This window comes from Pinus tabuliformis, chromosome J (genome assembly GCF_031772625.1).
Source record: "Pinus tabuliformis cultivar Carrire ecotype Pingquan chromosome J, CPIR1, whole genome shotgun sequence".
In the NCBI taxonomy this organism is placed as follows: Eukaryota; Viridiplantae; Streptophyta; class Pinopsida; order Pinales; family Pinaceae; genus Pinus; species Pinus tabuliformis.
Genome location: NC_142295.1, coordinates 538,397,849 through 538,419,248, shown reverse-complemented (window position 1 = coordinate 538,419,248; position 21,400 = coordinate 538,397,849). Strand labels below are relative to the sequence as shown.

Here is a 21,400-nt window from a genome sequence, read left to right as displayed (position 1 = left end):
ATGACAAGTTATTTACCAATACTTCAATAAATACCAAAATAAATTCAGTTGCAAACTTCACAAACTAGAACTAAAAATTAAACGGCAAGAGAAACATCAGCATGTGAACAATCACATTGACACACTTGTTTTTGGACAATCGTCCATGGAAAAACCCATTGTGGGAAAATTAGTGCAACAGATCTGAGGATTCTTATTATTGGCAGTAAATAACTGAATACAATCTAGGATGCTCATCTAGCAATCCTTTACAGAGATATTGGCGGAAAATCTGTGTGAGTTTTACCTCACTTCACCTCGCAGAATTCTGGTTGATCAGGCATAAGACTGGCTAACCTCGGCTATTTATGCATTGGCCCTGTGTAGGCCTTGCATTAGCGTTTTAGGCTCTGCGTGAGCCCTACGTCACCTTCTCTGCCCTCTGCATCAGCTCTCACGGCTATTTCGGCAGTTCTCAGCTATTTTGACAGTTCTGGCAGTTCCCGGTAGTTTTGGCAGTTTCCACTGTTCTGGATTCTGCGTGACATGCATCTTTTTGCTCTGCATTGGCCCTTCTGGCTCTACGTCAGGATTGCGTGGGCCCACACTTGGCCAGCGTTAGCTCTCTCGGCTACTACACTGCCTCTCTGGAATCTCTCTCCACCTCTCTATTTGGTATTTTCCTGAAAGTCCTTCTATCGGATTCTCTCTGCCCCTTAGCTGCAAGATCTCCCCAATCGATTTTCCTCCTGGGAACTTCTCAGCTCAGAAAATCGGTTTCCTCAATCTCTCCGTGTATTTCCAAATGAACCCCAAGCCTCCATTTTATACTTTTCCTGTTGAGTTTTCAACAACCAAGATTAAGTCTCTAATCAACAGCTAAGATTAAAACATGACTTGATTCACCTTCTAGATCATTCTCACCCATATTTTGATTAATACCCGTTAATATTTTAATTTCCCTAAGTTTAGACTTAGGAACTCCATTAAAAATATTAATTATTTTAATAAAATACAATTCGGGTGGAATTTCACCAAACGGTTTGTGTGGTCTTTAGAACTCATGTGCCTTAGTCTCTCCACCAATTTTCAAGGCCAGAGCTTCTATTGCTACCAAAATCTAACACTCCCTCTTAGCGAGGAAAGTGCTCTAGCAACAATGTCCACCTTCATGTTGCTTTGTTTTTGAAGCACCTCCTTTCTGCACTGCTGCTGCCACCAACAGTGTGCTACTGCTGCTACTGTACTGTTGCGCATGACACTGCCATTGTAACTGCTCCATGTGTACTACAGCTCCCTATCAAACATTGCATCATTCTATTGAAAGGTATTTTCCAACATACCCGTCTGTTCCCGGAATTGAAGAAAATTCGTTCTTTCTAGAGCCTTGGTGAGTATGCCTGCCACTTGATTTCCTGCGGGAGTGTACTCCAACTGTACTGCTCCACGCTGAACACAGACTTTGATAAAGTGACATCGAATATCGATGTGTTTAAATTGATCATGAAATACTGGATTTTCAGAGAGCTTAATACAACTCTGATTATCACAGAAGATCCTTGTCGCTTCCATCCTTCTCCTGAATAGATTTTCAAGTAGTTTTCCGAGCCACATAGCTTCACATGTTGCTTTGATAGCTGCCATATACTTATTTTCAGCAAAGCTCAAAGCTACAGACTTCTGCTTCTTACTGCACTAGGAGGTCATCCCAGATCCAATACCGAAGCAATACCCAGTGGTACTTTTCCTGTCTACTAAACTTCTTGCCCACTCTGCATCAGTGAATCAACTCAATTTGATATCATTGCCCTTGGTGTACATTAATCCAAAATTTATTGTTCTACGCACATACTTGAGAATGTTCTTTGCTGTTGCCCATTGCACCCTTTTTGGTTCCACCATGCACTGACTAAGGGTGTTGACAGCATAACACAAGTTTGGACTGGTGTTTACCAGATACATAAGTGACCCAATGCGTTGTCTGTATAAGGTGGTGTCCACTTCCTTGTCTCCTGAAGGATCTATTTTCTTCCAATTGGTAATCATAGGCATAGCCATAGGTCGACAATCTTGCATTCTGAATATTTCAGAATTTTTGATGCATATCTTCCTTGGCCAAGGAACATCTCACCATCCTGCTGCCAAACTTCGAATCCCAGAAAATAGTGCATTAGCCCCAAATCCTTCATATCAAACTCAGTTTCCATGTTCTTCTTACAATCCTCTATGAGTCTGGATGATCCTGTCAAAACTAGATCATCCACATACAATACCAGAATCAATGACTCACCTTCTACTAGGAGATAATAAAGATTGGGATCTACATTTCTCTTGTTGAATTCCAATTGCTGTAAGTAGCTATCAATTTGACCATACCAAGATCTCAGTGCTTGTTTTAGCCCATACAAGGCTTTCTTCAACTTGCACACGAGTTCTCTTTTCATGTGTGTTCGAAACCTTCTAGTTGTTCGATATATACCTCTTCTTCTATCACCCCATTCAAGAACACTGTCTTGACATCCATTTGGTGAATCTCCCATCCCATCTGTGCTGCAAGGGATATAATGGATCTGATAGAGGTATATCGAGCTACTGGGGCAAAGGTTTCTGCTTAGTCCATTCCTTCCTTTTGCACATATCATTTTGTGACACACCTACCTTGTACTTATCTACGTTTCCCTCTACAACATACTTGATCTTGTAGATCCATCTCGAACCTACAACTGATATGGTCTCTGGTCTTGGTACAATTTCCCATACATCATTTGTCATACCTGGTGTTGTACAACTTCTTGGAAACTAGCAGGTTCTTCGACTTGAGCAACCAATCCTTGTTATGTGTTAGGTTGTCTATGCTGCGTTTTCTCCGCTCTAGGAGCTCCAACGATTTCCTCCACATCCCTGAGAGTCTGTCGTACTTCTCGGCTAGTTGTTCAACTGGTGGTGGGATGTTCCCTTTGTTCCTCTTCCTATACCTTTTGTGACACTCCTGGCTCCTCTTCTCTTGAGGAGATGCTAGTACTGGTTACCGTGCTTGAACCAGATGCTTGTCTTCTTGCCAGATTTGATCCTTGTTGCTGGACTAGAGGAGCATCCTCATCCTGTTCTTAAAATGGCATCTCACGAGATTTCCTGAAGGCTCTATCTTCCATGAACTTCGCATCCCGCCTTACTACATTCTTTCTGCTGCTCAAAATATAGATCCGATACGCCTTTGAAGTCTCGCTATAAACTACTAGATACCCAACTTTGGTAGTCTACTCTAACTTGCTCCGCTTCTCTTTCGGAATATGGAAATAAGCTACACTTTCAAATATCCTAAGGTGACTTAGTTCTGACTTCTTTCCTGTGAAAACTCGCTTTGGTGTCTTCTTTCCTAAAGCCCTGTGAGGAGTCCTGTTCTGAATGTGTACAATCGTGCTGCATGCTTCTGCCCATAAAAACTTGGGTAGATTCTGATCATATAACATCGCCTTTGTTGCTCCAACAATAGTTCTGTTCTTCCTTTCTACGACTCCATTCTGTTCTGGATTATAGGGTGCTGTCCATTCTCTTCGGATCCCTTCTCTTGCACAAAAATCAATGAAGTTCTTATCTGTGTATTCTCCGCCATTGTCTGAGCGCAATATCTTGATCTTCCTTCCTGTCAGGTTTTCCACTAGAGCCTTAAACTCTTTAAATCGATTGAAGATCTCATCCTTGGTTCTCAAAAAATAGATCCATGTTTTCCTGGAATGGTCATCTATGAACGTAACAAAATACTCAGTGCCACTTATTGCCCTTATAGACATCAGACCATAAATGTCTGAGTGTATTAACCCCAATACACTCTTAGCTCTATTGTTGCTTTTGGAATATGCTGCTTTGGTGTACTTACCTAGCACGCAAGCTTTGCATGTATCATCATGCTTGGTAGTAAGCACTGGAGCTCCCGTAACAGTTTCCTTGAGTATTCGTAACGCCCCATGATGTAAGTGTCCATCTCCTATGCCACAACTCATTTAATTCTTTTTCTCCATCGACATTACTGCTTATTAATGTCATAGGACACTCGAGTTGCAACTTGTATAATCTGTTGCTTAGAGTTCCAATCTGGGCCATATTTTTCCACTTTGGATGCTTGACATATACTCTATTACCAATGAAGTATACATCATATCCCTTATCTTGTAATTGAGAGACAAAAATCAAATTCCCATACCTGGCACATGCAGTACATTTGTGGCCCAAAGACTATCTCTTGCTTCTGTTTGGAATATAACAGTTCCTTTTCCTACTGGGGTGCACTTTGTCTTGTTACCCATTGTGATTTTAAAGTTCATCTATTCCTCCTGATAGCTCGAAAAATACTCGTTCTCCAGTCATAGGAGCTAAGGTCCCACTATCAATGTACCAATCCTCAGCTGATGCAAAACCCTATAGGCAAGAAACCTCCTCTTCCAGCTTGGAAGTTAATTTGGAAATATTCTGATCCCTGCTCTTCTCCATGCCCTTTTTCTTTGCTTCCATCTTGCCTGAACCTTGCTTTGCTACAATGTGAAAATTTCTCCTACTTATTTACGATAAGTTATTTACCAATACTATAGTAAATACCAAAATAAATTCAATTGTAGACTTCAAAAACTAGAATTGAAAATTAAACGACAAGAGAAACATCAACATATGAACAATCACATTGATACATTGTTTTTTGAACAATCGTCCCTGGAAAAACCCAATGTGGGAAAACAGTGCAATAGATCTAAGGATTCTTATTATTGACAGTAAATATCTGAATACAATCTAGGATGCTCATCTAGCAATCCTTTACAGAGAAAATATTGGCAAAAAATCTGAGTGAGTTTTACCTCACTTCACCTGGAAGAATTCTGGCTGATCCGGCACAAGACTGGCTAACCTCAACTATTTCTGTGCTGGCCCTGCGTCATCATTTCAGGCTCTGTGTCAGCCTTGCGTCACCTTCTCTGCCCTTTGCGTCAGCTCTCCTAGCTGTTCCGACAGTTCTCGGCAGTTTCGACAGTTCCTGACAGTTCCCGGCTGTTCCGACAGTTTTGGATTCTGCGTGACAGGCAACTTTTCTGGTCTACGCTGGCCCTTCTGGCTCTGTGTTAGGACTGCGCGCTGCCTCTTTGCAAGCTCTTTCTGCCTCTCTGTTTTGTATTTCTGGAAAGTCCTCCTAGATTCTCTCTGCCCCTCAGTTGCAAGATCTTCCCAATCGATTTTCCTCCTGAGAACTTCTCACCTTAGAAAATCGATTTCCTCAATCTCTTTGTGTATTTCCAAATGAACCCCAAGCCTCCATTTTATACTTTTCCTGTTGAGTCTTCAATGGCTGAGATTAAGTCTCTAATCAACGGCTAAGATTAAAACATGACTTGATCCGCCTTCTAGATCATTCTCACCCATATTTTGATTAATACCATTATTATTTTAATTTCCCTAAGTTTAGACTTAGGAACTCCATTAAAAATATTAATTATTTTAATAAAATACAATCCGGGTGGAATTTCACCAAATGGTTTCTGGGTTCTTTAGAACTGATGTGCCTTAGTCTATCCACCAATTTTCAAGGCTAGAGCACTTCCGATGCTACCAAAACTAACATTTCTAGCATTACATACGCTTTGGAAATTGTACATTTGTGATTGCTGACCACTTTCCAACTTCACAGTTATGTCTTGTCGCATTGCCCGATATCAATCTATCTCTATGTTGCGGGGGAATGCTCCCCCCCGCCCTCGCTCTCGCTCCCAATCCGTGCTCCGGGCGGGAGCGAATCGGGAGCGGGTTGGGAGCTCGCTCCCTAAAAAAAATTTCGCTCCCTGCCTTTTCGGGAGCGATTTTGGGAGCATTTTGCCTTTTTTGCAATTTTTTTTTTTTGTAGTAATGTTTGAAATGCAATTTTTTTTGAAAGAAACAAATAATTTTTGAGTGGGGTAGCTTAATGATCAAGTCTAGGCCCTAGTATTGATATGCTATTCATGGTAATGTTAAATTCTTAAAGTAAAAGTGACATTCTCCTTAATATTCATTTTCATCCTTTTACTTAAATTTTTAACATTACAATGAAATGACTCAGGGTGTTTGAGAGTGGTTTCGGCCTCATTGGATTTCATATGGAGAAAGTAGAATTTTAGATTTCATTCAAAATCCAGTAGACTTATAAGTTTTTTAGGATTTCAGGATTGGGGGATTGCAATGTTTCCATTGAATTTTGTCATGTATTAGGGTATGGAACTCGTATTTAATCAAGAGCACCAATCCCTCTATGTACCTTGATGTTAGTGATATTGGTTGTCGAACTCCTCTATCATGACCCTCCTAAAAATGTACGCATCACTCAAACAAAGTCTTGACTTGACACGCTATGCTTGTTCTATCTTATGTTAATGCTTAGAGGGTGATATTAATGACAAAGATCCCTATACAGATACAGAGGTAATGACAAAGATACCTCTGCATATTAATGCTTAAAGGGTGATATTAATGACAAAGACCCTGATTTTCCAACAAGACTAAAAAATTAGACATTTCTCGTGGTGGTAAGAGGCCCAAGCATAAGAAATAGATAATAGATTTACTTCTCTTTTCTAGTTTCTAGTAACTTTTATAACTATTGACTCTTTCATATTTATTATGATATTTTTTTAAACAATATATGACAATTTAAGTTTGAAGTTGGCAATTGTAACTCATTAGTAATGAATTATGAATATGATGCTTCATGAAGGTTGAAAGTTGTTTCATTTCATTTCATTTTATAACATTTCATTTCATGTTAGATATTATTTGTTGTAATGGTTACACTTAGCTTACAAGTACAACTTTGGTGATCAATGGTGATAAATGTTATATATTGAATTTTGAACGCTTGAAACTTTATGATTGATGAATCATGAGACTCAATATGTTGTATGTTACTATGTAACTAACTTTTGGACGTGGTTGATGAAGATTATAACTTCTAGATGATTGTTGTTGTATGGTTCAATCTATGTTTTTTTATGTTTTTTATTTCTAATTCATTATTCTACATGTTTTTGTTGACATATATGTATCAAAATATAAAAAATATATATATTATATAAAAAACGCTCCGGGATTTGCTGCCAAACCGGGAGCTTTTGAAAATGTCGCTCCCGCTCCCGCTTTCGCTCCTGCTCCCCGCTTTCGCTCTCGCTTCCAAGTAACATTGATCTATCTTTAATTGCATCTTCTTTAACTCTTCTGCAATGAAAGTCATAGGATCTGCTGGAGGTGTTGCTGGAGCAGATGTCTTTGACTTTTGCTTGATGTTAGATCTTTCCGGAGTCAACATATCATGCATGGTGACTAATCTCAAATTGTCATCGACTTATTTTGCATTTGCCTTGGCCTCGACTAGAGAATTTGGCTTTGACTGCTTTAAGAATCCAAATGTCCCTTGAAAAGCATTTAGATAATAAGTGAAAGTAGCTTGATTTGTAGGCGAATGAGTTTGAGGAATTTCCTGCACAAGCTTATCAAATCTTTGATTAAATTTATAAATAGTTTTATTTTGTTTTCTCTTAATGCTAGTCAAGGCTTTTAATTGAAATATAACATCTTTCTTACAACTCTATCTATTAATGAAAGTATCATGCAATCTTGGATAGAGTTGATGCTATTATCACGTAAGCTTTCTAACCATCGAGATGCATCTTTAACCATAGCAAGAGAAAATTATTTGAACAAAACATCAAGATACTCAATTCTTAATAATATTGTGCTATGCACAAATTCATCCCAAAATTCCCTTCTTCCTGTAGAAAATTGGTTTAGACGCAACTGAATTTCAGGTTTTGTGAAATCACATCAAGTTTAATGCCCAACCCCCATGTTTTGTGCTACTGTCATAAACATGAATATTTTCAAGCATTGAAACACATGAGCCTACTCGATTTTGACTTTTACTGAGAATAATACAAGCAATCACACAATTTTTGACACGAGATTTTTGGTCTAGTGACCCTGGAACATCCTCAAAGGGAAAACCAGTGAGAGAGAGAGAGAGAGATTCTTATTTTGATAGAGAAATTATTACAACAATTAATGCAAGCTTGTCTCATAGGAAATCGTGCTCATATTTCCTTGATTTTCATGTGGTAATGTTCTCCTTGAATCCTGTGCCTGACTATCTCAATTTTTGTGCCCAAATATGCTTAGAAATTAATGTCTGACAATACCCTTGAAATTCATGTCAGTTGCATGAATTTGCCAATAGACCCTCCCTTGAATATTGTGCTCACTCCCTTGATTTTCACACTGGTCTGCAGTACTGATATGTTGCAGTAAATGCCCTGTCAGACTTCCTTGAATTTTGTGCCTGCCTCGAAATTCGTGTTGCTCTGACAAAAATTAATGTGGACTTTGTAATAGCAATTAATGCAATCCAGACTGCCTCAAAAATCATGCCCAGGCCCTTACAAATCTTGCTGCTGTTTTCCTCGAGCTTTGTGCCTGTATATGCCTTGGAAATCGTGCCTATTGCTGCTGTACTTTGCCTATAAATATTTATTGGATGTTGGGGTCTGGGAGTTAGTTCAGATGATTACAAAATTGAAAATGATATTCCATAGCAGCAAATAGCAAACCAGCAATCACAACACTCAATAAAATAGTGAAATAAACCTTGTAAGACAGCCCTTACCTATTAGGAGAATGGTTACCGTTGATTATGCCCTTGATATATGGCTGTAAACAATGATTTTTCTTCTTGTTCTTGAAAATGAAAGAGTCATCTGAGGCTGGCTATCTGTGGTAGTAGGGCTGCTAGATGGCATGCTACAATGTGGTAGAAAAAATTTCTCCTAGGGTTACCCATGTATATGGATGGGTAACAATGACAAATATTTTAAGTTATTACTACTAGATATTTAACATTATTTGTCTACTAAATGGTGGATGCTTTAATCACTATCAATAGTCTTTTATTTTTTTAAATGTGGTTCACGGTCTCTGAGTGGCCGCTACATCCACGGTAAACAAGCGGGGCAGTTCCACCCGAAGGGATCTGCCCGTCGGCCATAACAGGCCTAACCCCGAGGGCGTCGAGGAGATTTGACCCCGTGACCTCCCAACTGGGAAAGTGCTTTAGCAACGGGAACTCGACCATTTGAGCTATCCCTTGGGGCTACACTATCAATAGTCTTACTACAAAGATCTATGCTTTATTATTTTCTGCAGCTAATTCACCATTGTGGATGCATTTTTAAATATATATGCATCAAACCATATAAGAATATATATGGTTCTAGAAGGCTTTGCTCTCTAAATCTTTTGGAAATTAGCACTTCATGTTCCCACTTCCTGCTTTGCACTCGCTTTTTGTTTTGCTCCCTATAGCTATGGTTTAGCGTAACTGATCAGCTAGTCTTCATTTGAATTTTGGATCTGTGCTGGAAATTTGGATTGGCAATGTGAATTTAGAATCTAGATTCTGGAAATTAGAATTATTTGCCTTTTATTATGGCATAGTTTGTAAACATTATATGATCGTTGAAGTTTGAGTTCCTGATTGCATATTACAAGTCTTTGGTCATGACTCCATATTTCATTTCATGGGTGAAGGTATCTTTACAGTTTGCCGGTGATAAATATTTTCTGTTGAAACTTGAAGGTTGATCATTTGTAGAAAATACTGTACATTATAACTGTTAGATCTTCGATGTTATTTGTCAGCTAGATGATTGATGCTTTAATGATTATCACTAGTCTACTACAAAGATCTATGTTTTCATATTTTCTGGAACTAATTCACCATTCTGCACACATTTTTTGTATATATATGCATCAAACTATATAAAAATATGTATGATATAAAAGATGCTCCTGGAATTCTTTACTTGAGTCTTGATGTCTTTTGAAGTTGGCACTTTATGCTGCAACTTCCTGCTTTGCCCTTACTTTTTGTCTCACTCCTAATAGCTATGGCTTAGCGTAACTGATTGGTTATTCTTCTTTTCAAATTCTGCAATGTGCTGGAAATTTACATTCACAACGTGAGATGAGACCTTGTTTTACCAAAATAAGACATTAGGTGTGTGAAGCAGTTTATCATACCACTAAATAATGAAGTCAGAGCTCATAGATTGTGGTAGGTATAGTTCTATGTTGCACGAAACTTCAAGGAACCTGATGTTTCGGGCCGTAGCCATATCCGAAACTCTGAAACTCGGCCAAAACTCGACCATCATGTAATCATCCATTAGAGTTAAAATTTTATATAGACTTATTTTTCCTTCTAAATTGTCATCTATGGGTCTTATTCCCTTTTTCTTGCAAGATAATGTGTTATTCACTTATATATATATATATATATATATATATATATATATATATATATATATAATTAATTATTTATTTATATATACATATATGACGTTTCTGCTGACTTTCGGTCAACATTTCCATTTTTGGGAGGTGACATTTCTAAACGTACCCGTTTGGGAAACTCCAAAACGTTTTGGCATTTTGTGCAACTTAGGTATAGTTGTTACTAAGCATTGCTGTCTGTATGAAAAGTTATCCTATGCTGTTATTTGTGCAGATTGGTGGTCCTGATCGTGTTGCAGAGATGACTGGCAGGCGTGGAATGCTTGTCCGTGCTTCAAGTGGAAAAGGTGTTGTCTATCAAGCACGGAACACGTGAGTTTGATTTTGTTTCATGTTATATCCTTCCTAGAATTTGGAGTAAACTGCTATCCAAGGAATGAGGTGGTATTCAGAGAGTGTGATTGTTATTTCAGAAAAGATGTTTCCATGGAGATGGTGAATATGCATGAGAAACAACTTTTTATGGATGGAAAAAAACTAGTTGCAGTGATTTCTGAAGCAGGTTCTGCTGGAGTATCTTTGCAAGCTGACAGGCGTGCAAAAAATCAGGTGTTTTGACTTTGAAATTGTATGGTGATATTTGTGCTGACGCTTGAAGTTGTTTGTGTAGCTGAAAAACTCAATTTTGTTTTTATGTTATGGTAATGTCAGAAGCGGAGAGTACACATAACCCTTGAGTTACCATGGAGTGCTGATCGTGCAATTCAACAGTTTGGAAGAACCCATCGATCCAATCAAGCCTGTGCTCCAGAATATAGGTGGTGCCATTATTTCTTTTCCTTCTGTCCTTAATTTTGGTGATATGAATGTTTGAATCTCTCATTTGCTTTTGTTTTTACTGTTGTTATAACAAAAAATGTTTGCTCACTTTTTTAGCTTTTAGTAGCACTTTTGCACTCCTGATACTTATCACGATTGATATACTGTTGAGTTCCACTCACCTGTTTTTTGGTCATTTGTGGGCATTAATAAATTTAACCTATCTTGTGTGGCAATTTTTCTAATTTTATTTCTTCTCTAGGGTTTTCCTCCTGTGTTTTGTTTGTAGTTTTTATCCTCGATTGCTAATATTTTTGCGCTTAAGAGTTGTCTTCGATACTTGCACACTAGCATTATGACTTTTTGTACTTTCTATTCTCATTAACCTATTTTGGTCACTTTAGTTAAAATAGGGAAGCATGGTTCCCATGACTCAATGAAGGTTCACGATGTTGATGTGGAATTTCCCCAGCTTATTTAGGAGAGGTCACAAATTAGGGCGCATAAAAAAATGACAGTATGCCATAATCTTAATAGAGACATGCACATGACAGATGCAGAACACTGGACCTCCGCTGATATAACAAATGGTTGCTGTCAAACCAAGTCTCGAAGAACCGTAGAGACATAGAGGAAATATGTTCACATGTGGAAGGTGCATTGCAACAATGAATACACGTGGTTGTGAAAATTCCATGATTGCAATAATGGGAAACTAATCTTCTAACTGATGCAGTTTATTTGTCTTCTTTTAATTAATTTAATGACAAATAATGAATAGCTCACTGCAATCTTCACAATAAAATAAATACACCGCGGAAAATTAAACTGGAACTAAGAAAATCATGCACACAATTAACACAGTTATTTTGGACTAATCTCCCTGGAAAAACCTCGAAGGGAAAAATGGTGCAAAAGATGAGGGTTTATTTTATTATTATGTAGTAGTAAAATATGAGTAGAATAATCTGAATGCCTTACTGGCAATCCTTCAGAAAATATACTGGCAAAAATAATTCGGAGAAATTATCTCACTTCTGCAACTGTTCCACCTCCCTTTGGCCTACTCGACTTCTCTTTCAGGCAACACGACCTGCTTGAAACTCGCACTAGTGGCCTGGGGAATTTGTATGACTTGCTACTCAACTCGAACTGAGTTGTCCAACCTCCCTTTGCCTTTAGAAATGGCTCGCTCTATTTTCGGGTGATCTCCCGACCCCCTACAATCGAAACGACTCCCTTCCTAGCACCTGCACTCGGGTTTCTGGCTGCTTGCACTGGATATTCGGCCTCTTTGCGGAATATTTTTGGTCTCCTCTCTTGCCAAGCTGGCACTGAAGAGATACTGGAAGACTCTCCAGATCACTTGGCTTCTGCTCCCTCAATCACTGATGCTTCTCCACTGGATCGAATTCTTCCCTCACTAAATCACTGTGCACTGGGAAATTCGCACTATATGGATGTTTGCTCCCTTATGTGAAAATTCCTAGATCTAACAATCTCCGGAATCCTACTCCAACCAGCTGAATCTAGTTCACCTAGATTGTATATTACATTACAAACTTATTTAAGATTTCTTCTTGAAATATTGAAGTAAATTAATGAATCAACCTACACTAAATTAAATATGATTCTGAAACATAGAAACTGAGCAAGGAAATACAAACACATAGGACACCGTTATTTTTGGACAAATGTCCCTAGAAAAAACCAATGCAGGAAAACCGTGTTGGAAATACTGAGAGGGGGGGTGAATCCGTATTTCTTTTTCCGACTATTGTTTTACCATTTAAAACATATATATTCATAACACAAGATGAACAACAAGAATAAGTGCTTTTGTTAATATAATCTGTGCAGTAAAATAGGTACAATATATAGATGGTTGCAATCAATTACCAAGCACCAACTTTATCTTTTGTGAGGCTCCAACCTCCAGAGCTCCAACTCTATTTCGCCAAGACCCCAATCTTGGACTTAGGAGCACCAACTCCTAAGGACTTCAATCCCTCCATTTCCTAAGACACTAGTCCCAAGGACACCTATCCTTCCTACTTCAGAGGCACCAATCCCAAAGGACTCCTATTCTTCTTACTTTTGAGGCATCAGCCCCAAGGACTCCAATCCTTCTCACTTCTGAGGCACCAACCCCAAGGGTTCCAACCCAATCATGTCAAGGCATGTTTGATAGTAATCTTCTGCTCACAGAACTCTTCTCTGCTGAGTTCTGTCTATTTACAACTTCACTGTAATCTTCAAGCTATAGTATTAATGGCAACCAGTCTTCTTATGAAGAAGTCTTTACAACTCTGCACACTGCCCACACATAGTCTCCAATAGCCTTCATGCTCTCTGATAATGTCTTCACACAACTTTAGTTAGTCTACTGTTAGCTGCACTAGGCTCTGCATAAAGAACAACTTCCTTTTCAAGCTTATGTTCTCTGCTGGCTACTTCTCCCCTTTGACTGTCTGCTGTCCTGTTGGCCCTTCGGCCCTCTTTCTGTTCTGCTGGATCCTCTCGCTGCCTCTGTCTCCTCTAGCTTATTTCCAGAAAAAATGTTCAACAACGTTCCTGTTCTTTGTTTCACCTGTTTTAATCGTTCCCCATGCCTCTGTCTCCCGGTTTCCTCTCTTTGCTGGCCCTTTAGCTTCCTCCTTGGTCTCTGTGGTTTCCTCTATCTCTTCATGCTCGCCAGCACACCTAAGACATGTTGATTCAACGACGAGGACTGAATCATACATAGAGAACACATATTCAAAAAATTGTAACAACGCTCTCCTTTTTTAATGCTGGTAGGCATACACAGAGTCAACATAGTTTAACGGATAGCCATGTCCCAATTGCAATCACAATTGGTTTGATTCGGCCTCCTGAACTATCGGGAGCGTTATTGTATTGCATTTTTGCCTCAAAGGCCCGCGCACAGCAAATATCAGAGAGATTCCTTTTTTTCTTTTCAAGTTCAACGAGTCGTGAATTGTTATTTCTTCGTAATATAGATGCTCGAGATCAATCCACTGAATGAAGCGTCTCAGCTCATATATATATATATATATATATATATATATGACTTTTGCAAATCACCAAAGGACACGTTCCTTGGGAGGAGGGGCCAACTTATGAGTTTTTCTCATTTAAAATATATAACTCGGCTTTTATATTTTTTCAAAGGATTTCATTGGAGCCGGTGTACTGACAGGGAGGTCCCATATGCCACGTCACAATTGCAACCGCAATCACACATTCCTGAAGGTCTTCAATAATTCATGCCCTATTGCATAGCCAATGGCTGATTCCCCTGCTCCGATGGACCGGATGTGATTCTGTATTAAACCATAGTTAATATACTCGTCGGGTCCACAGCCTTATCGCAGTCGGCGCTTCCAATGTGGCAAAGCTTTACGGCTTATGATATGCAACGACTGCGATAATATATTAAGTCATATTACAATGTCGCAGCGGGTCCACACTTTATCGCAATCAAAGGTTTTAATGTGGCAGGGCCTTAACCACTCGCGACACATAATCCCGACGCGGCGGACGCGATATTAAATTGCAATGTATTGCGATGGTCCCATGGGTCCGCACATATATTATCGCAATCGGAGGGTTTCGGGGGTGACAACCCTTTTGAACTTTGCGATAGGCAGATGCGGGTCCATGTATTATCGCATCAATATACTCCGCTCCTTTAACTTTGTTTACATATATATTTCTCCGCTGTTTTAACTCTGTTTATATGCTCCTTCGCTTATGCACCTTACTCTTGGCATATGCGATATCTCTACTCCTCCAATATTCCTTCCTTTGGCATTGTTGCTCCGATAGCTGTTAATGCATATAAAGATGGGTTTTGGCCTCCGATAGCTGTTAATGCATATATAGATGGGTTTTGGCCTCCGATAGCTCCCGATTGTGTAATCTGCTTCCTTTGATGGCTCTGTTTTGGCATATATATATGTTATATATATATGGCTCCTCCGTTTGCTCTGTTTGCTCCTCTTCTTTGGCATATATATGGCATATATATATGCTCTGTTCTGCTTGCTCTGTATGCTCTTGTAGCTTTGAGAACTCAGTTTTGGCATATATATATATATTACACATGTATATGACTCCTCCTATAGCTCCTCTTGCTCCAATGTGGCTCATCTAGCTTGGAAATGTCTTTCAAAGACCTCCTTGCATATATGAACGCCTCTCTTGCTCTGATATCTTGTGATATGCTTTGATTTGCCTCCTTTGGTAACTCCTCTTGCTTATGGCTTGGCTATCCTGATGGGCTTGCTCCTGTTTCTCCATGGATCTGCTCGGCTTCCCCTTGGCTTCTAGTATCTAGAATATTGCCATATTAGTATTTAGAATATTGCCATATTGACATCAATGACAACTTAGGTCAAAAAACCGATGTAGTAGCTTTGAGGGTTTATTATTATTAAGCAGTAGAAAATTCTGAATACATCTCTAAATACCTCATAGGGTTATTTAGTTACAGAGAGAAACACTGGCAGAAGCCTTGTTAGATTACCTCACACAATTGCTGAGAAAAAGTCTCGGCTGATCCGGTCGCTAGATGAGGTGTGCCTAGTAGGCCCTGCGCTGCCTCTACGCTGTCCCAACGTCAACTCTCCTCACTATGTTTGGGTATCAATCTGCGGAGCAGAGTCACTATTGTCAGCCTCCCAGTCTCACACCTCAGCTTCCGGCTGCTGAAACTAACTCTGCTGCTAGATTTTCTACTTTCTCTCTCACCCTCTGTGCTGCCTCTACGTGGCCTTGTTGGCCCTGCATCAGCCTCTGCGCCTGGGCTACTGGATCACCCTTTTTCTCTCTTTGCTGATAATTCTACAGTTGAGAAAATCTCTCTCTTCGGAAGCTATCCCTGCCCCTCCATTGCAAGAAATCTCCTCAATCGAATTTTCCTCCTGAGAACTTCTCACTCCATAAAATCGATTACTTGATCTCTCGTGGTGTGTCTTTCAAATGATGCTCAGGGCCCTTCTTATATCTTTTTGTTGGACAACCAACGGCCTAGATTAACTCTGAATCAAAGGCTCAGATCATTTTGACTTGATCTCTGTATTTTTCTAGAAGTTACACCCACAATTAGGTTAATACCCATTAATATTTTAAGTTTCCTAAGTTTAGACTTAGGAACTCCATTAAAAATATTAATTATTTTAATAAAATTGTTTCTGGGTGGAATTTCCCAAAACGCTTTTTGGGTTTTTTGGAATACATGTGCCCAAACCTCCGTGCAAAATTTGAGGCTCAAAGCACATCCGATGCTACCCCAAATCAACACTCCCTCTTAGCGAGGAATGTGCTCTAGCAATATACTGCTACTGCATACTGCTCTGACTCTGAAGCATCGTCCTTTGCGCTGCTGATGTCTGACATTGTTAAAATTGGCAACCAGGGCAAAACTTCATGTGGGTCATCTTATTCATGGCTAATAATATTTTTATTAGATTCCTCTCGTCGAGAGGTGTAGGATTGATATAAAGATCATTCGATTCCGATAAGTATTCATGGAGATATGAATTTATTTTGATTATGGAATTATTATCAAGCCGACCTACAACTCATGTAGGCTCAGAAGCCCAACAGTCACATCTATTCAAACACCAACGTTGTGTATAAATATAAGAGGACTTTTCCTCATTTGCATTCACTTTTCTCATCACATCTCTCTCTCTCTATTGCGCAGAAATGAGTCTCTTCTCTACTGCGTAGAAATGGGTCTCTCTCTCACACATGTGAAGCTGAAAGCTGTTGACCCTGAAGCTGCAATTGCAGATCCAAAGATTGACCTGTGTGGCCTAGAAGATCTCCTCTTTGGAACTGCGCTGTAGGTCCATCTGGATCTCCTCTGAAAGCCGCAACTTTTGGTGGTGGAATGAAGTCAATCCGACGAACGGTTTGCAAGATATCCATTGCCCTAGTTTGAAGCCGGAAACTGCTGAAACTGAAGTTGCAACTGCAGAATTAAATATTGACCTGCGTGGCCTAGAAGGTCTTCTCATATGAACTGCGCTGTAGGTCCATCTGGATCTCCTCTGAAAGCTGCAACTTTTGGTGGTGGAATGAAGTCAATCCGACGAACGGTTTGCAAGATATCGACTGCCCTAGTTTGAAGCCGGAAACTGTTGAAACTGAAGCTGCAACTGCAGAAGTAAAGATTGACTTGCGTGGCCTAGAAGATCTCCACATTTGAATTGAGTTGTAGGTTCATCTGAACCTCCTCTGGAAGCCACAACTTTTGGTGGTGGAATGAAGTCAATCCGACGGTCGGTTTGTGAGATATCGTTTGCCCTAGTTTGATAATGAAGCCGCTAACACTGATGCTGCTGATCTAGGGTTTGATACTGCTGATATGGATCAGATTTATTGTACTATTTCTCTCTGCTGAATTATTGATGATAAAAGAAGATTTGATAAAAGGGTTTCCCCACACATTGTGGGGTTTGTCCCTGGCTAGCTGCCACAGCTTGTGTCTCTTGTCTTGGCTTGTTTTCTGTCGATCGTTTAATGTTCTATCTGCACTTTACTTTATGTACGTGTGATTGCTAATCTGTGGAATATAATAAGAAAAAGAAGTAAACTATTATAAGCACAAAACATACCATAACTTAACAGACATGCTGTCCACAAACTACTGTGCTGCTGCTGCTATTGTACTGTTGCCTTTGTCACTGCCACTGCCAATGCTACATCTGTACTACAACTCCCTCTCAAATGCTGCATTTGCTACGCTATTGGCACTGCCACTGTTAACACTGCATTCGTACTGCAACCCAGTGTTTGAGAGAAGTAACTGAAACAACCCAAAATTGGAGAAGTATCAAGTGGATACACCTCGGTGCTAAAACCCTGACTGTTGCTAGTCCCACGCTGTCTTATCATGCCAATGCACTATGCCTCCACGCACTGCTGCCTCTTTGCTTTGTGCTTCTCACGTTATGGCGCTACTTACTACTACATTTTTTGAATCAACACTCCATGGCACCAGCCGAAAACTCCACTATCCTGCTACTACTGATCATGGGCTCCCGTAGGAAGGTGATGATCCAAGAGGTGGGCTCCTCAAGGATCCTGCCCATTTGTAGCTTTATCGAAGTACAGTTCTATATTTTCCCACCTCTCTCCTGGAGGTATCTTGGTTGTCATGGCGAACTCCTTCTCCTGTTCGATCTTTGTAGCTGCAACCTTAGGATTATGCTTCTCATCGTTGTCCATTTTCTTCAAAGGACACTAGGATGCATAGTGGCCCATCTCACCACATCTGAAACACTTCACCTTGGAGACATCCTTCATTCGTCTCTGTTGCCCCTGTTGTCCCTTCGATGCAAGGGATACGTTATCCTCCTCCTCTACTTTGGGATTCGACCCACTGCTGCTGCTGCTTCCGTCAAGTTTGACCTTGACCAGGTCCCCCTCAACTCTTCTTGTTTCAGAGCTGTCCACATCTCATCCCAATTTGGCAATGCTGCTCTGCCCAAAAAACTCTGGACAAAGACTTGCCACTCATTTGAGACAGAGTTGAGGTCCAGTCTAACCAACTTTGAATTCTGAGGCGTGTGGCCTGCAGCAGACAACTCATGACGGGTCTCCTTTAGTTTCATGAAGAATGGATCTATGTTGATTTGGGGTAGCATTGAATGTGCTCTAGCCAAGAAATTTGGTGGAGAGGTTAGGGTACATGAGATCTCCAATACCTAGAAAGGGTTTGGGCAGATTCTAAACAGCTAGGGAAATATTAAAATAATTAATATTTTTAATCGAGTCACTAAGTCTAAACATAGGGAAATTAAAATATTAATGTGAATTAATATAAAACTGTGTTAAATGGTCCAAAAGACATGGATCAAGCTGGATCTAATCTTAGCCGTCGATTAGGGACTTAATCTCGGCCATGGATTTGTCAACAAGAATAGTATAAGAGGAGGCTTGAGGGTCACTTGGAGAACACACCAAAGTGATCAGTCATTCTATTCTCTAGAGCGGGATTTGCTAAGAGAGATAGAATTAGTGATCAGTTGCAGTGAGAGGCAGTGAGTACAAGGCAGAGAGGCAGGGACAGTGCCGAGAGACCAGCGCAGAAGCAAAGAGAGGTAGACACAAAGCCAAAGGGAGTGACGCAGAGGCAGCAGAGACTGTGCGGAGCGAGAAGGGCTTGCGTCATCTAGGCAGATGCTGCATGAGTGACGCGGAGAGCCAGAGATGCTGCGCAGAGCCTCAGTAGGTTGATGCAGAGGGTTGGTTAAGTTTAGGTATGTTCTTTGCTTAGAGCAATTTATTTCAATTTTCACAGTTAGCTCAATATCTTTTCCAGATTAGCAATCACATCAGCGTTAAAGTAGACTGCAAATAGAACATAAACATAAATTGCAGAAGACAAGCCAAGACAAGAGGACACAAGATGTGGCGCTAGCCAGGGAGAAACCCCAATGTGGGGAACCCTTGATCAATTCTTCTTATATGTTCTTCAATAGTTCAGCAAAGAGAGAGAGATAGTACTTTTACAAAAGAAGTCAACACTTTGACTTATCTAGATAAGGGCATAGATCATGTCTAAGAAGATGATACATGAGATCAATTGAAGACATGCTGCTTCAACTAATTCTCCAAAGTGACTCCTTCACTGATCGTTGTGCTGCATTTCGTCATCATGTTGCACCTCACCGCGTTGCACCATGCTGCACCCATCATCACTATGCTGCATCTCATCACAGTTTGTTAATCATGACTGTACCCATCACTGTACTGCATTATGTGCGATCGCTGCACCATGTTGCCATCCTGATTTATGTGTTGGCTGCACCTTGCTTGCTTGTTGTCCTTTGCTTGCTTGTTGTCCCTAGCATGCTTGTTGTTGCATGCTAGTTGTCCCTTGCATGCTAGCTGTAACATTGCATGCTTGGTGTATTTGCTGCTAAGTACCATACAACTGTCCCAGTGTTAGTTAGTTATCCCTTGCATGTTGCTCTCCTTCGGAGATAGATGCTCTGGCTGTTCTCGGCAGTTCTGGTTGTTCCCGACAGTCTCGACTTTTCTGACTTTTCCGCAGTTCCGGCATTTCCGGCTTTTCTGGCTTTTCCGGCTCTTCTAGCAGTTCTGACAGTTCTGGCAATTCTGGCTTTTCCTGCATTTTCGGCATTTCCGGCTTTTCTGGCAGTTCCGGCTTTTCCGATAGTTCTGGCTTTTCAGGCAGTTTTGGCTTTTCCTGCAGTTCTGGCTTTTTCGGCTTTTCCGGTAGTTCTGGCTTTCTGCCCTCTGGATCAGGTCAACGTTATTCCTTAGGATCTCTCATCGTACTAAAACCCAAAGACAAGTAGAGAGAGGAAGAGATCCCAAGTGTGTTGAAATGACTTGCAGGCCACCTCTATTTATACTAAAACGTTGAGCACATGTGGGGTTTATTTGGTTGCTGGCCGACCTTAACGAATTGTCTTATAAAGCAAAAACATTCATAACTCCATGAATACTTATCGGAATTGGATGATCTTTCGATCAATCCTACACCTCTCGATGAGAGGGATCCAAGAAAAATATCAGCTGCCATAAATAAGATGACCCACATGGAGTTTGGCCCTAGTTTCTAATTTTAACAGGGTTTCAGGCTGACGCAGAGGCTAGCAGGGCTTATGTAGAGGCCAGCAGGGCTGACGCTGAGCTTCAGATTGTGCTGGAGAGGGATTTTCGTGGAGCAGGCTTTCCAAATACATGTTTCCGAAGAGAGGTATTGTTGCCAGATTTTTTATCTCTGTCGGGTTAGCCATTTTGGCACCCAGTGTACTCATAAAAGAACTGCTAATAATAAAACCCTTAGATAACTGCACCGGTTTTCCCGCATTGGGTTTTTCCGGGAACATCAGTGCAAAATAATCGTGTCATTTGTGTGCTTGTTTCTATTTCCTTCAGTTGATGTTTTGTAATGTGTTGAACATGCACTTGTATTTATTTCCAGTATTTACATGGTAAATAACTTGTTAATTAACAGAACAAGTAGGTAGGAATAAATCAGGAAAGTGCATGGAGGGTTTCTAACTATTAGACTTACAAACTTCAACATGGTATCAGAGTGTGGTTGTAGATCACATGAGAACTAAGGACATCAATAGAGTAGAGCAGTAGCAACAGAAAACAACTGTCCCGAGTGACAAAATTTGTTCATAGCAGCAAAGCAGCAAGGAAGGGGTGACACAGTGCCTGCGTCATCAAGTTCAAGCCAAGAAGAGGTTGCGTAGAGGCTATATGAGGCAAAGACAGGCTCATGTAGAGCCATGCAGAGGTCAAGAGGGCT

General features: G+C 40.3%; 1 protein-coding gene across 2 annotated transcripts in view; it reads left to right on the top strand.

Moving 5' to 3' along the window:
* Window positions 1-21,400, top strand: part of EMB1135 (RING/FYVE/PHD zinc finger superfamily protein) — a 418,560-nt gene that overhangs the window by 172,474 nt on the left and 224,686 nt on the right. For both annotated transcript variants that reach the window (XR_016247843.1, XM_089378057.1), the window contains exons 19-21: window positions 10,547-10,644; window positions 10,746-10,881; window positions 10,984-11,090. Coding sequence is in view for 1 of the 2 variants with exons in the window: in XM_089378057.1 (XP_089234183.1) it covers window positions 10,547-10,644; window positions 10,746-10,881; window positions 10,984-11,090 (341 nt within the window). In the remaining variant the exon portion in view is untranslated. The remainder of the gene's footprint in view (window positions 1-10,546; window positions 10,645-10,745; window positions 10,882-10,983; window positions 11,091-21,400) is intronic.